The following is a 13,320-nucleotide window of genomic DNA, read 5'->3' as shown; positions in this document are numbered from 1 at the left end:
TCCTGCCCATCTTTTCTCTTAGAGGCGTGGTACACATGATTGGTATCACCTCTCAATTAGCCTTCACCTTCAAATGCTCTCACATTTCATATATTTTCAATTTCTCAGAAATCTATGTTTCGCTATTCCGTAAAGAAAAATATCTTCTATCCCCAGTTCTCCACTCTTTAATGAAAAGAAGAGTAAAATTATAGGTAAGTAATTCTTACTTGTATAAATAATTTTTATTCATTATGTGCAATTTATAATTTATTGTATTTGTAGGAAAACCATTCCGGAAGAGGGGGATATAACATCCAGTTACTGCATACTCCTGTTTATTCTCTAGATGGAACTATTTTTACTAATATATTGATATAGGCCTTATTTATCTATGGTATAGGCATAATGTGCTCAAGCCTTTTCATTATTTTATCTCACTTTCTTTTGACATTCTAGAATCATAGTTTTTTTCATATATAAAAATGTCCAGATAAAAGACAAATGTTTTTTCTGTAACAGTTTCAAATAAATCAACATCATAGTATTTATGAATAAATTGTTGAATGTATAGCAAACTTTAAATGAATATAATGTAAAATATATAACTAAAATGTGGACAATTCAAAATTGAAAAAGCAAAATTATATTATTTCTATATATTTATAATAAAATACCTATGAAACTTTTTAATATAAAGATTCCATGGCAAAATGGAATTTCATATTATCGTTTATATTTTATATAAATCATTTATTGAATTCAATTTGAGGATTGACTCGAAACAAAAATCGCGGTTATATATGCAATAATGCATAGTGTGCCAACCAAATAACTGTGAAGTTGTCATCGGAAAATTTCAAAATTCTTGTACATTGCTACATTGCTACCATTCTCGCCCATGCCTTAACGATAGTTATTCAATCTATCGAAACTGTCTTTCGATAATACATACTGCCTAAAAATGGCGCTTTTTGTCTTACCATTTATTTTTGCCTGTTATCAATGTCTGTTTTAAGCGTAACAAATTATTATTGAGATATTGAAAACCATAGATAGTTATTTATTTAAATGATTTTGTGTGAAGTTATATTATTTTACAACTTAATTCTTTCAATAACAATTGGTTTAATCCAATAACCTTAAACTAAATGAGTGTGTTGACAGCTATGGAATTGAAGAATGATATTGGGGAAAGCAGTAGAGTTCAAGAAATGCAAGAAGTCTCTGCTGTGCTCCAACTTCTTTGGGGTTCAGAAATTAAGCAAGAAGTTTTTCAACGTTGGTCACAAGGTATATAAGAATGCTTATTGTAAATTGATCATTAACTAACGGAGATCTTTTTTAAGGGTTTTCATTCAGCCCTGATGAACCCAGCGCTCTTGTACAGAATGAAGGCGGCCCTTGCGCCGTTATAGCTCCGGTGCAAGCATTCCTATTGAAAACCTTATTATCTGAATCATCTGGACCTAGTTTTCAAGATGTAAGAATGTTATGTTTATTTTTATCCTGTGTGATGCTTATGCTATTTTTTTCATTTTAGTTAACCGAAGATAAATGCAATAAACTTTTGGTTCAAGCTTTGTGTAACATATTAATTAAATGTGTATCAAAAAAGTACAAAATTTTAGATTTAAGTAATTTAATGGCACATTCCAAAAATAAGGTTGTAAATAGTGATGGAAACAAACCAGAAATTTCAGAAAGCCCTGAAATTGAACCTGAAGCAGCTGATACTGTTTTAAGTGCAAAAAATTTTCATGAAAGGATATGCATTCATACATTAGAAACTATCGAAGATGTGGAATTATTTTACAATAATAATCCTAAAGTTTTGTTTGACCGGCATGGTGTTTTGCTGTTTTTATATTCTGTACTGCTAACAAAGGTAAAGATATTATTTTTAGTAAATGCACATGAAACAACATAATGTTTAGAAAATTAGTGTAAATATAAAGATTAACGAAAGTGAGTTAATTTATGAGTAGAATAATGTACGAGGTCTGTTCAAAAAGTACCCGGAATTTTCGTTTTTTCAAAAAAATATTTATTTATTCGTCTACATTAATGTGGTCCCCTTCAAAGTAGTCCCCCCAAGATATAATACACTTATGCCAGCGTTTTTTCCAATTTTCGAAGCACCCTTGATATTCACTTTTTGATATGTCCTTGAGCACTCTCAGCGATTTTCTTCAATCGAGGAAAACCGCCGTCCTTTCATGGGTCTCTTCAACTTTGGGAATAGGAAAAAGTCACACGGAGCCATATCTGGTGAATTTTTGCACTCTGCAACACTTTATTTCATTTTTTACGCAAAATTTAATACAAATTCTTTGACTTTTCAATTCTTCCATTGTAAAAATCGCCGAGCTCAGAAAAACACGTCGAACCTTAGCGACTACCACAGACAAAGTAAACAGTGAATATAGCTGAAAATTTCATCATACTTTAGGGGCATGTATACCAACACAATAAAAAAAAAATTTTGACAATCAGACACTCCAGACCCGCGAAATTTAATTATTAGTAATTCCGGGTACTTTTTGAACACACCTTGTAAGTGTACAGTACTTATAGTTAATTTACAAACATAAAATTACAACTAAACCTCAGTGAAAGTATTTTGTCAGTTTTAATTTTAGTACATATTATTACAGTATTAGCAATAATTAATTCAACATTTCCGATTCTTGAGTATATATCTATATTTACCATAATGTATATTATTTGATCAGTATGTTTTGTCAGCTGTTTAGTGATAGTGACATTTTTTAGGGAATTGATCAAGTTAAAAATGAATTAAATGACACTTCGGAACCTCTTATTCATGATACTTACGGATATGGATCTCAAGGATTGATAAATCTTATGCTAACTGGTAAAGCTGTTGCTCATGTTTGGGATCATGTGCAAGACATCGGAGGACTTAGTAAGTGCCTAAACATTTGGTTTATTCTTTAGGACTTTTAACTGAGTGATATATATATGCGAGCATACAGAACAGGCCAAAAGTTTCCGGACACATGAAAAAAATCTCATTTTCTGAGTTTTTAGCTATATTTTTCATATAAAAATAATTTTATTCAAGTTAGTTTTGTACATTCTATGTAGTATTAATATTTAGTGACTGATTTGTAACCAATTTGTGAGAAATGATAGACTAATTAGCAATGAAAATGTTAAAATGTCACTGCAGTCGATTTTCCTGAATATGACCACCCTTTGCTTTGATCACTGCAGCGCATATTTTTGGTAATCTTTCGACGAGTTTTTGCAATGTTTGCGCAGGTATGTTCTTCCAGGACTCGTTAAAGCAGGGCAGGGAAGCTGGTTGGATGCAAATTCTTCACGCGGCATTTAAGCTCGTCCCACAACAGTTGTATTGGATTAAGATCCGGCGATTGTGGAGGCAACTCAATTATTTCCTCCAAATAATTGGCACAGAGTCGGGAAGTGTGTTTAGGGTCATTATCTTGTTGAAAAATAAATTTTGGACCAATTAAATTAAGACCAGATGAAATGGCGTGGCGCTGAAGTATGCTATGATACTGTTCTTTCTTTAAAGTTCCATCTATTTTGACAAGCGAGCCAACTCCATTGAATCCAAAACAACCCCAAGCCATCACTCAACCACCACCGTGCTTCACCTTCGGCGCAATACACTTAGAATTGAGTCTTTCATTACCCTTCCTACGACAATACTGACGTCGATGATTTCCGAAAAGTTCGAATTTTGACTCATCCAACCATAACACTGATTTCCATTGATCGATGGTCCAATTTAAGTGGGTTTTGGCAAATTGCAATCTCTTTTGTTTATTTACTGCTCGCAGAAGTGGTTTTTTGATGGCAACACGACCAATCATACCTTTTTCTCGAAGCCGGCGCTTGACCGTCGTGAGTGATATTGGCTCATCTAACCGTTCATTGATTTGAGCCCGGATATCTGAAGCGGACTTGAATCGATTTGCATTGCTGATGTTGTATATCTTGTCATCGACTTTATTTGAGGTTTTCCGAGGTCGACCAGATCGAATTCGATCAGTATTGATGCCTGTTTCATGATATCTTGCCACTGCATTTTGTGCTGTACTTTTAAGTACCTGTAGTATTCTGGCGATATCGCGATATGATTTGCCTGTTTCTTTCAAAATAACTTTTCAGACGATAAATTCTTCAAAAATACTTCAAATAATTGAGTGGCCTGCACAATCGCCAGATCTTAATCCAATAGAACTGTTATAGGACGAGCTTAAGCGCCGCGTGAAGGATTTGCATCCAAACAGCTTTCCTGCCCTGTGGAATCCCTTAACGAGTCCTGGAAGAACATACCTGCGCAAACATTGCAAAAAATCGTCGAAAGATTACCAAAAATATGCGCTGCAGTGATCAAAGCAAAGGGTGGTCATATTCAGGAAAATCGACTGCAGTGACATTTTAACATTTTCATTGCTAATTAGTCTATCATTTCTCACAAATTGGTTACAAATCAGTCACTAAATATTAATACTACATAGAATGTACAAAACTAACTTGAATAAAATTATTTTTATATGAAAAATATAGCTAAAAACTCAGAAAATGAGATTTTTTTTATGTGTCCGGAAACTTTTGGCCTGTACTGTATATCTATGTTGGAAGAAGACAACCTATTTAGATTTCTCTTTAGTTTTTGGTTATTTTATTTATCATTTATTTTTAGTTAAAAAATTTTTTTTAGAAAAGAAATGATGAATTTATAGTTGATACTTCAGATAATGCATGATGCATAGGTGTTTCCCTTTCTTTGTTTTCACATTCAGGATGTCTAAAGTCATTCAGGAATCTAATGTTGCCATAATATTAGGGAAGTATTAATTAAAAAGGGTATGGGCGCATTGCCATATAGAATCGGCCCCACCCTGGTATTTAAATAATTTATACGCCATTTTATAGGTCTAAATGATAAAAACCGATATACCAATTTTCAACTTTCTATCTCATGTTATGGCCGAGATATCATTGAAAATATGTGAAAGTGGCCCCTTTTTTCAAACTCACTTTCAGACGTAACCATAAAAGATATCGAAAAAAAAATTACGTGGTTCTATTCATATTGGCTTAGGCCACATTATGTAGAACAATCAATTTCAAATAATCAATTATTATTAGCTGAAAAAGATAAAATAATTTTTCAATTGATGTTTTCCGGTAGTGCGTTCAGTTGGACCACCTTCTAATTACCTTTATTCGAAAGATTATTGTTTTTTCTTTTAGTACTGAAAATATTGTTCAAATCAATTTGGTGGAACACATTGGAAAATTGAAAAAACCGGAGCCAATACACCCGCGCGTAACGCTAATAGTACCCTGCAATTGCATAGAGTTCGTTCGAACGCAAAGCTGTGCGCGACGCGCCCGAAACGATTTCTAAGAAATTCTGAATGTGACAATATTTATTATATAGTTATATGTATTCATATGAAATAACGATATAATGAAACATTGTAATTTCAACAAACCCAAGAAACCTTTCTTTTTTTGAATGATAATTTTAACATTGTGATTATAAAGCCCTTATTGTGGCCTATCTTTATCAGTACTACTCAATACTACAATACAAAAAGAAATATGACAAATGGTAATCTGAAATTCTTTGCTTTTTGTTATTTAAAATTCTTCAAAAATTATTCGCCATTTGATGCGGAAACTTTCTATATAGTACTTCAGGAATTTACAAAAATTAATACTGAAAGTATCTTAACACACTATAGGCGGGCCCCGTAAAATTACGCTCTGCGAGGACTGTTGCTTATCGGCGGGCAAGGTATTATTACGCTTTGAACAGACTAACTTTAAAAGCGAGTCAAAATACTTTTATCTGATCGGTTTGCATATGATATTGAAAGAATAGCTGATACTTTTCTCTAGATTCAATTGATTTACGTATTGAAAGACTTTTAGAATAAGAATAAGGATAAGAAACAATATGTTTTATCTTCAAGTTTCTTTTCATTCAAGCTACTCGCAATTTGTTTTGTAGATAAATATGCAGAATTTACAACAATAAAAAGGTGTTCAATATATATTTTATCAAATATTTTAGTTATTAGTCAGATTTGTATAGTTCAACTCTTTTTTACATTGTTATTTGCAATAATGAAATAATAGCATCGGATAGCGATAGTAAAGTTTGCGCCAATAATTTATCACAAATTGGAAGTGATTTTGATATTACTGATTTTGGTAGTGTATGTGGATGAAATTTTTTTTCATCCTAGAAGACGTAGAGTTTTGCCGATTATTTCCAGAGATTCTGAAAATAATGACAATGAAGAAGTGGAGTGGTCAGAATTTGACAATCCTCCAATTATTGAATCATTTTTGGGTCAAAGTTGCGTTGTTTTGAAACCAAATAGTTTAATTGAAGTGGTCAGCTATTTTTGCTATTCGGGTCCCAGCACCTCTTCATAAGGGGTGATTTTTTCCATAAATTTCACGTATGTAAAAAGTGGTTTATATATTTACTGTACGTTAAATTTTTAACTTTCCGTAGGTTAGTTATAACTAACCTATATAATAGTAATGGGCGGAAAATCAAGAATGAAAATTATTCCATTTTTCTACGGTTTTTAGGTTTCTGAACATTTTGGCATATCTCAGAAGAAATGGATGTGTCTCTGTGTGTGCGTGTGTTTTTGGTGGCCGCATTTTTTCGTTCACGTTTTCGGACGCACGGATCAACCGATTTGAATGGTTCAAAAAACATTCGATTCCTATTGATAGGGAGATGTGCTCATTAGTTTTTGGCAATCGCAGGTCCAGCCGTTACGGAGATACAGAGCAAAAAGTGCAGAAAATAGAAATCGAGTTTTTGAGAGAACGGAGCATCCGATTTGAATGATCTAAAAAACATTAAATTAGTAATGATTGGGAGAAGTGGTGATTAGTTTTTGGCAAAGGCAGGTTCAACCATTTCAAAGATACGGAGCTAAATGTACACAAAATGGCAGTTTTTGAGAGAAATAAGCATCCGAATTGAATGATTCAAAAAACATTCTGATTGTGTTGACATAACAATTGCTTTAGGAAAAACATATTTCATTCAATACTCAATATTCCTCAAACATTTCGATATGGTACAGGAAGTTTCAGCAATTTGCCTTAAAGCACGATGCCATATGCTACTAGTTTTTGTTAGTTTTATATTTAATTATGCATAAATCAAATAATTTTTTTATAGTTCAAAACAACTAGACGGTTTTTTTTTTAAAAAAAAAGAGTTATAAAAAAATATGTTCAATGTGACAGCCAGTTGTGTTCATGCGAGGCGACGGAAAGAGCACTCGTGTCGAGCAAGCGATTTGCCCGCTACACATATCAGTTTGGTCTGACGAGAATTTTTACGGGGCCCGCCTATAGTGTGTTAATAATTATTTTCATCACATAAAATTTTTTAGTTAATTCATTTAAAAAATTACATTATTTTTATGTTTGTATTTTTTATGTGGCTTATTTAGTATAGTGATTACTTAGTGAGTATAGTGATATTTTAGTGATTTAGTTGATTTAGTGATTTAGTTAGTTAAGATTTAGTTAACATAGTAGAACTAATAATGTCTAAAACTTGCAAAAACTGTGATAAATATTTATTCAAAATGCGTAATAGAACGAAAATCATTCTAACCGAGGATGATGAACAGTTGTATAGTAGTTCAATAGGAAAAATAATTAAAATTGGTGATATTTTGTGTTCCACTTGTAGACTAATTCCTTATAGAGGAGAAGCAAGCACAGACAATATTAATGATTTATCGCATAGTAGTACTGAAAACAAATGTGTTAGTGATTCTTGCAGTGAATTTGAATGTAATTTACCTTCGAAAACTGATTTATCCGTGGATCTTTGTCTCAATCGAGTTGCATCGACGCATAGACATTGTTCTATTTGCAGTAATAAATCCGACCTAATTACAATTCCTCTAGAAGCCAGGATTCACGCATTTGTAAAAGTCAGAATATATATATACCGCTTGGAAATCGTGCATGCAATAAGCATTTTTTTGGAAAAATTTTGTATGAAGAAGATATACGACAGTTACGTATTTATTCAAACACTAGTCTCGTCCCTCAGAAGGAAATATCAATATTTTTAAACGCTTTGGCAGATACAAGTGTTTCATTATTTAAGCAGATAGATAATTTATCTATATCGTCTGAACAAATAAAAATATTAACAGGTTTTAATCTAGAAGTAATCGCAGAAATAAGTAAAATGCTTAGATCAATGAAAAATAGTAATAATCGAAACGTTTTCCAAGCATTAGTTATTTTTTTGTTCAAATTGAAAACGGGAAATTCTAATCAAGTCATCGCCGGCGTTTTTAATATTTCAAAGAGACAAGTCTCTCATTATTATAAACAAATTTTAATTGGATTCGAAAAAGATATATTGGATCAAAATTTTGGATAAGAGTCTTTTACCAGAACCCAATTAATATCGGAGACATCATACAACGCACAAAAAATTCTGGGATTAACCAATGAGCAACTGGCATTAATATGTGATGGTACATATATACGACACGAAAAGAGCACAAATAATGATTACCAAAGAAAGTCATTTTCTGGCCAAAAACGGGTACCACTATGCAAACCATTTACAATTTGTACAACAAATGGCTTCATAGTTGACTTTTTAGGCCCATACCTGGCAACACAAAATGACGCCACAATCATGAAAATTATATTAAAAGATGCGCATGGCATCAGAACTTTTTTGCAACCTGATGATATTCTATTGGTAGATCGCGGTTTTCGTGATGCTCTAACAGATATAAAATCAGCAGGATATGTGCCTCTTATGCCATGCTGCAGGGGTAGAAGAAAACAACTCACAACAGAAGAGGCGAACGAATCGAGAAGAATTACAAAACTTCGATGGGTTATTGAAGCTGTGCATGGTAATATTGCGCAAAGATATCGGCTTTTACACAACACACTAAATAATAAATTATTGCCTAAAGTCCGAACATTATGTAAAATTGTAGGTTTTTTACATAATAAGTATGGAAAACGATTATCATCGGATGGAGATTTAGCTGATGAAGTGATCAACTATATGAATGAACGGACTATACCCAACACCTTACATGATGAAGTTATTGAAAATCGATGGACCAGACGAGCAAAAACACTTCAACTTCTTCAGTCAGATCAGTTGTTAGATTTCCCACATTTGAATGAACGAGAACTTAAAATATTATTCACAGGGTCATACCAGTTATCACAAGCAATATCTTACCTGGCTGAAATGCTGTCTGACCAAAATCAGCCGAAGTTATATTACGTAAAAGAACATAGGAATATAATTAGAATTGATGTCCAATCACGGCATATAAATAGGAAAAAATATACTGTTTATATTGAATATATACTCCGCTTGGCACCAACTATCGAAGTATTTTAAGGTATTGCTGTAGTTGTCCCAATGGATTGAGGACTGTTGGTTGCTGTTCACATATTGCAGCTATTATATATTATATGTCATTTGCGAGGTATTTATCACGTATTATACGTCCATCAGAAATACTATCGAAAATTTTTATAATAGAGGAAACTTCGGTTGCTATTAACCACGACAGTGATGACGATTAAAATAACAAAATATAATTTTAATTGATTATTTATTTATTTAGCATACCGAAGTATTTGTGTAAATCATATGATACACTTGTAAATTTTAAGAGACACCAATAAATTTTTATGTCTAATATTATAATTAAAATGCCTTTATTAGTTTAATTGAATTACTCACAGTGATAAATGAAATTGTATTTCAGATTCAGAAATGAAAGTTCAGAATTTCTTAGAAATCGTTTCGGGCGCGTCGCGCACAGCTTTGCGTTCGAACGAACTCTATGCAATTGCAGGGTACTATTAGCGTTACGCGCGGTTGTATTGGCTCCGGTTTTTTCAATTTTCCAATGTGTTCCAATATTGTTCAAATTGATTTGAACAATATTTTCAGTACTAAAAGAAAAAACAATAATCTTTCGAATAAAGGTAATTAGAAGGTGGTCCAACTGAACGCACTACCGGAAAACATCAATTGAAAAATTATTTTATCTTTTTCAGCTAATAATAATTGATTATTTGAAATTGATTGTTCTACATAATGTGGCCTAAGCCAATATGAATAGAACCACGTAAATTTTTTTTCGATATCTTTTATGGTTACGTCTGAAAGTGAGTTTGAAAAAAGGGGCCACTTTCACATATTTTCAATGATATCTCGGCCATAAGATGAGATAGAAAGTTGAAAATTGGTATATCGGTTTTTATCATTTAGACCTATAAAATGGCGTATAAATTATTTAAATACCAGGGTGGGGCCGATTCTATATGGCAATGCGCCCATACCCTTTAAATTTAAGTATTGTTATTACTATTTGAATTTGAATTTTGTTTCACAATATATAATATGTAATTATACAATAATTACATAATATACCAAATAATAATATAACAAAACTATTAAGCTGAAATGCAATACAATATAGTGTAAAATCAACCAGCAATCATCGCTCTGGTGTAAATATGAACTACATATAATGTACCATAATAGCTGTCTTTTGATTAAGTTATAATAAAATTGAATATCAAATTTTAGTTTAGTGACGGCCATTAATCTCAATATGAAAGCTTAAATTATTTATTATTATACCAGCATTAAGAACTTGTTGCTACACATCGATTCACTGACGCTGGGTGTTTGAAGCTAGGCAAATTTTAGTGAATGCTGGTTTTGTTTTCAATGAATAAGGCCTGGCTAATATTATATATTAAGGTTTTATCACAAGCTTCCCATTAGTTTCATATATGAATTGAACTAAATAACAATTATCAACATTGTACAAATACAGTGTTTTGTGATACGAACCGTCACAGAAGTGAATCGTTGCTTAGATATAAGAGCTTTGAGCCAGAAATGAAAAATTTTGTCAGTTGTAACAATGAATTTCCCTCCATAGAAATATTTTGATGGTTTGATGATAGTGATTCATTTTGTAATTTGTCACTTCAAATGTATATTAATTATATAGTCATAATTTATTCATGCAAATATACTGAGGATTATTTTAACATTTGAAATTTTTACTATACATTAATAGTAATACATTTTTTATGTTGAGTTTGCGTTTTTGGTTTTATATGGGAAAAATTTCTTTGAGTATGGTTTGGAAAGAAAATACTGCTTTTTAAATTGAAGTAAGAGCTTTACGCAGTAGTTTTTAATTGACTAATTTAATATTTTATTATAGAGCTTCGAGGCATTGACCAACAAGCAGATATAGGTTTCATAACCCTCATGGAACAAATGAGGTATTGTACTGTTGGCTCATTTTTCAAAAATCCAAAAAATCCTGTCTGGGTAATGGGTTCAGAAACTCACTTAACAGGTAAGTTATTTTATATATTTTTTTTCATATCGTCATATATTACTCATAATCTTCATGCATTTTTGAATACAGTTCTGTTCAGTTTTGAGAAGTTACTGGTGTCTCCAGAGACAGCCAGTGAGTCTGCTCGCCGAGTTTTTAAACAGTTTGATCCAGAAGGAAATAACTTCATTTCTAGTATATTATTACAGGATGTTTTATGTGCTTTAAATTTAGTTAGTGATCCAGAATAGTGAGTATAAACATTTGTTATGCATTAATTTTAAAAAAATTCAATTTTAACTGATTTTTATTTCACAGTGTTGATATAATGCGTAAAAAGTTGGATGCAGAGAACTTAGGTATAATATTATTGAATGCGTTTATGGATGAATTTTTTTCTGGTGAAAAGCGTTCTACTCCTGATTGTTTCACTTTATATCACTATAATGGATTGCCAAGATCTAATGCCAATAACAAGGTACCTGTTACATTTTTTTATACTATAGTTACAAAGATATCATTCGAGGTATCCCAGAAACGATAGTATTGATCATAACTATCATGAAAAAAATTAGAAAAAAAAAATCTGACATAGTTTGAAAATTATATTTGAGTTTTCAAGTGCAGCTCTGACCTTTGGTCAAACTGTGACCATTTTTTGGCTATTTTTATTAACTTTGTTTATTTAAGCTTTGGATTCATGATCATATAAATAATTGGTCTCATTATATCACTATAATGAATTGCCAAGATCTAATGACAATAACAAGATACCTGTTATATCTTTTTCTTACTATAGATACGAAGATATCATACAGGGTGACCCAGAAATGATAATATTGATCATAACTATCATGAAAAAAATTAGAAAAAAAAATCTCGCATAGTTTGAAAAATATGAGTTTTATTTTAGTTTTTTTAGTGCAGTCTTGACCTTTGGTCAAACTGTGACCTTTGGATTCGTAATCGTAATAATTGGTCTCTAGTCAAAAATAATTACACAATTGCCTAAGTTTTTAGGAAATGTTGAGTTCTGTGACATCATGTTGTATATTATATTTAATATATAATTTTGCTTGATAGGTGACATATCAACGAGGTATGGCTGTTCTGCTAGAATGTGATTTGAAAAGTGTTTGCCCTTCAAATACAATGCTTACATGTCTCCAAACAAAGTGGCCAAACATTGAGATTAATTGGCTGGGTCGTATTCCTTCACTAAATTGACATACGTCAATCATGTTTTATGTCAAAAAAAACAAGTACTAGCAATCATACTCATCTATTTTTCTTTTACTTATTTACGGAAGAAATCAGGTGACCAAAAACATTTATTTACATATATAATATGTAATCAGGTAAAAAAATTTCTTCTGTTGATCAAATAGTTTTTATATTAAGTCATTTAGATATAATCATAATATATAATTATTTATTATGTGATATAGTCATTATAAAATATTGTTAACACATTTTAATATGGTATATGTTTACTTATTTATATTTCATTATTAATAAGCTAAATGGAAGTCATTATTTTTAACAATTGTGGCTATGTTTTAAGGTTTATTAGTTTTGCAATTGAGATGAATTTATGTGTACTTAGTTCTGATAGTTCCAATTATTAATCGATATTCTTGTATATGTGCAAATATTTTCTAAAAAATTTACAGTAACACGCAATAGTTTATTGAATTAATATGTATTTACAAAATAATTTGTACAAATGGTTCTGCATGAACTTAAGACTACATAACAGAGTAAGATCTTTGTTTGTTTTAAATGTACAATGTCTGGCTAGAAAAGACAAAAGTTCTGTTTAATTTGAATTAAAGTTAATTATTTGTGGAATGTATATGTACTTGGTTATTCAAAATATGAAAAATATTTTATTTGCAATAATGAATATTGCACTAAA

At 31.4% G+C, this 13,320-nt stretch overlaps 1 protein-coding gene across 1 annotated transcript; it reads left to right on the top strand.

Annotated features, from left to right (window-relative positions):
• Positions 1-978: 978 nt before the first annotated feature.
• LOC113377224 (ubiquitin carboxyl-terminal hydrolase MINDY-3 homolog) lies at positions 979-12,722 on the top strand. The gene is made up of 8 exons (XM_026617461.1): positions 979-1,272; positions 1,329-1,462; positions 1,523-1,867; positions 2,755-2,908; positions 11,283-11,420; positions 11,493-11,652; positions 11,721-11,880; positions 12,486-12,722. The coding sequence occupies exons 1-8, from the start codon at positions 1,131-1,133 to the stop codon at positions 12,627-12,629; spliced, it is 1,377 nt and encodes a 458-aa protein (XP_026473246.1). The 5' UTR covers positions 979-1,130; the 3' UTR covers positions 12,630-12,722.
• The last annotated feature ends 598 nt before the right edge of the window (positions 12,723-13,320 follow it).

Source organism: Ctenocephalides felis, unplaced genomic scaffold (assembly GCF_003426905.1).
Source record: "Ctenocephalides felis isolate EL2017-DRISC unplaced genomic scaffold, ASM342690v1 CF-g0.4_SCAFFOLD_01886, whole genome shotgun sequence".
Lineage (NCBI taxonomy): Eukaryota > Metazoa > Arthropoda > Insecta > Siphonaptera > Pulicidae > Ctenocephalides > Ctenocephalides felis.
The sequence above is the reverse complement of the archived record's forward strand: the minus strand, read 5'-3'. Positions and strand labels throughout refer to the sequence as shown.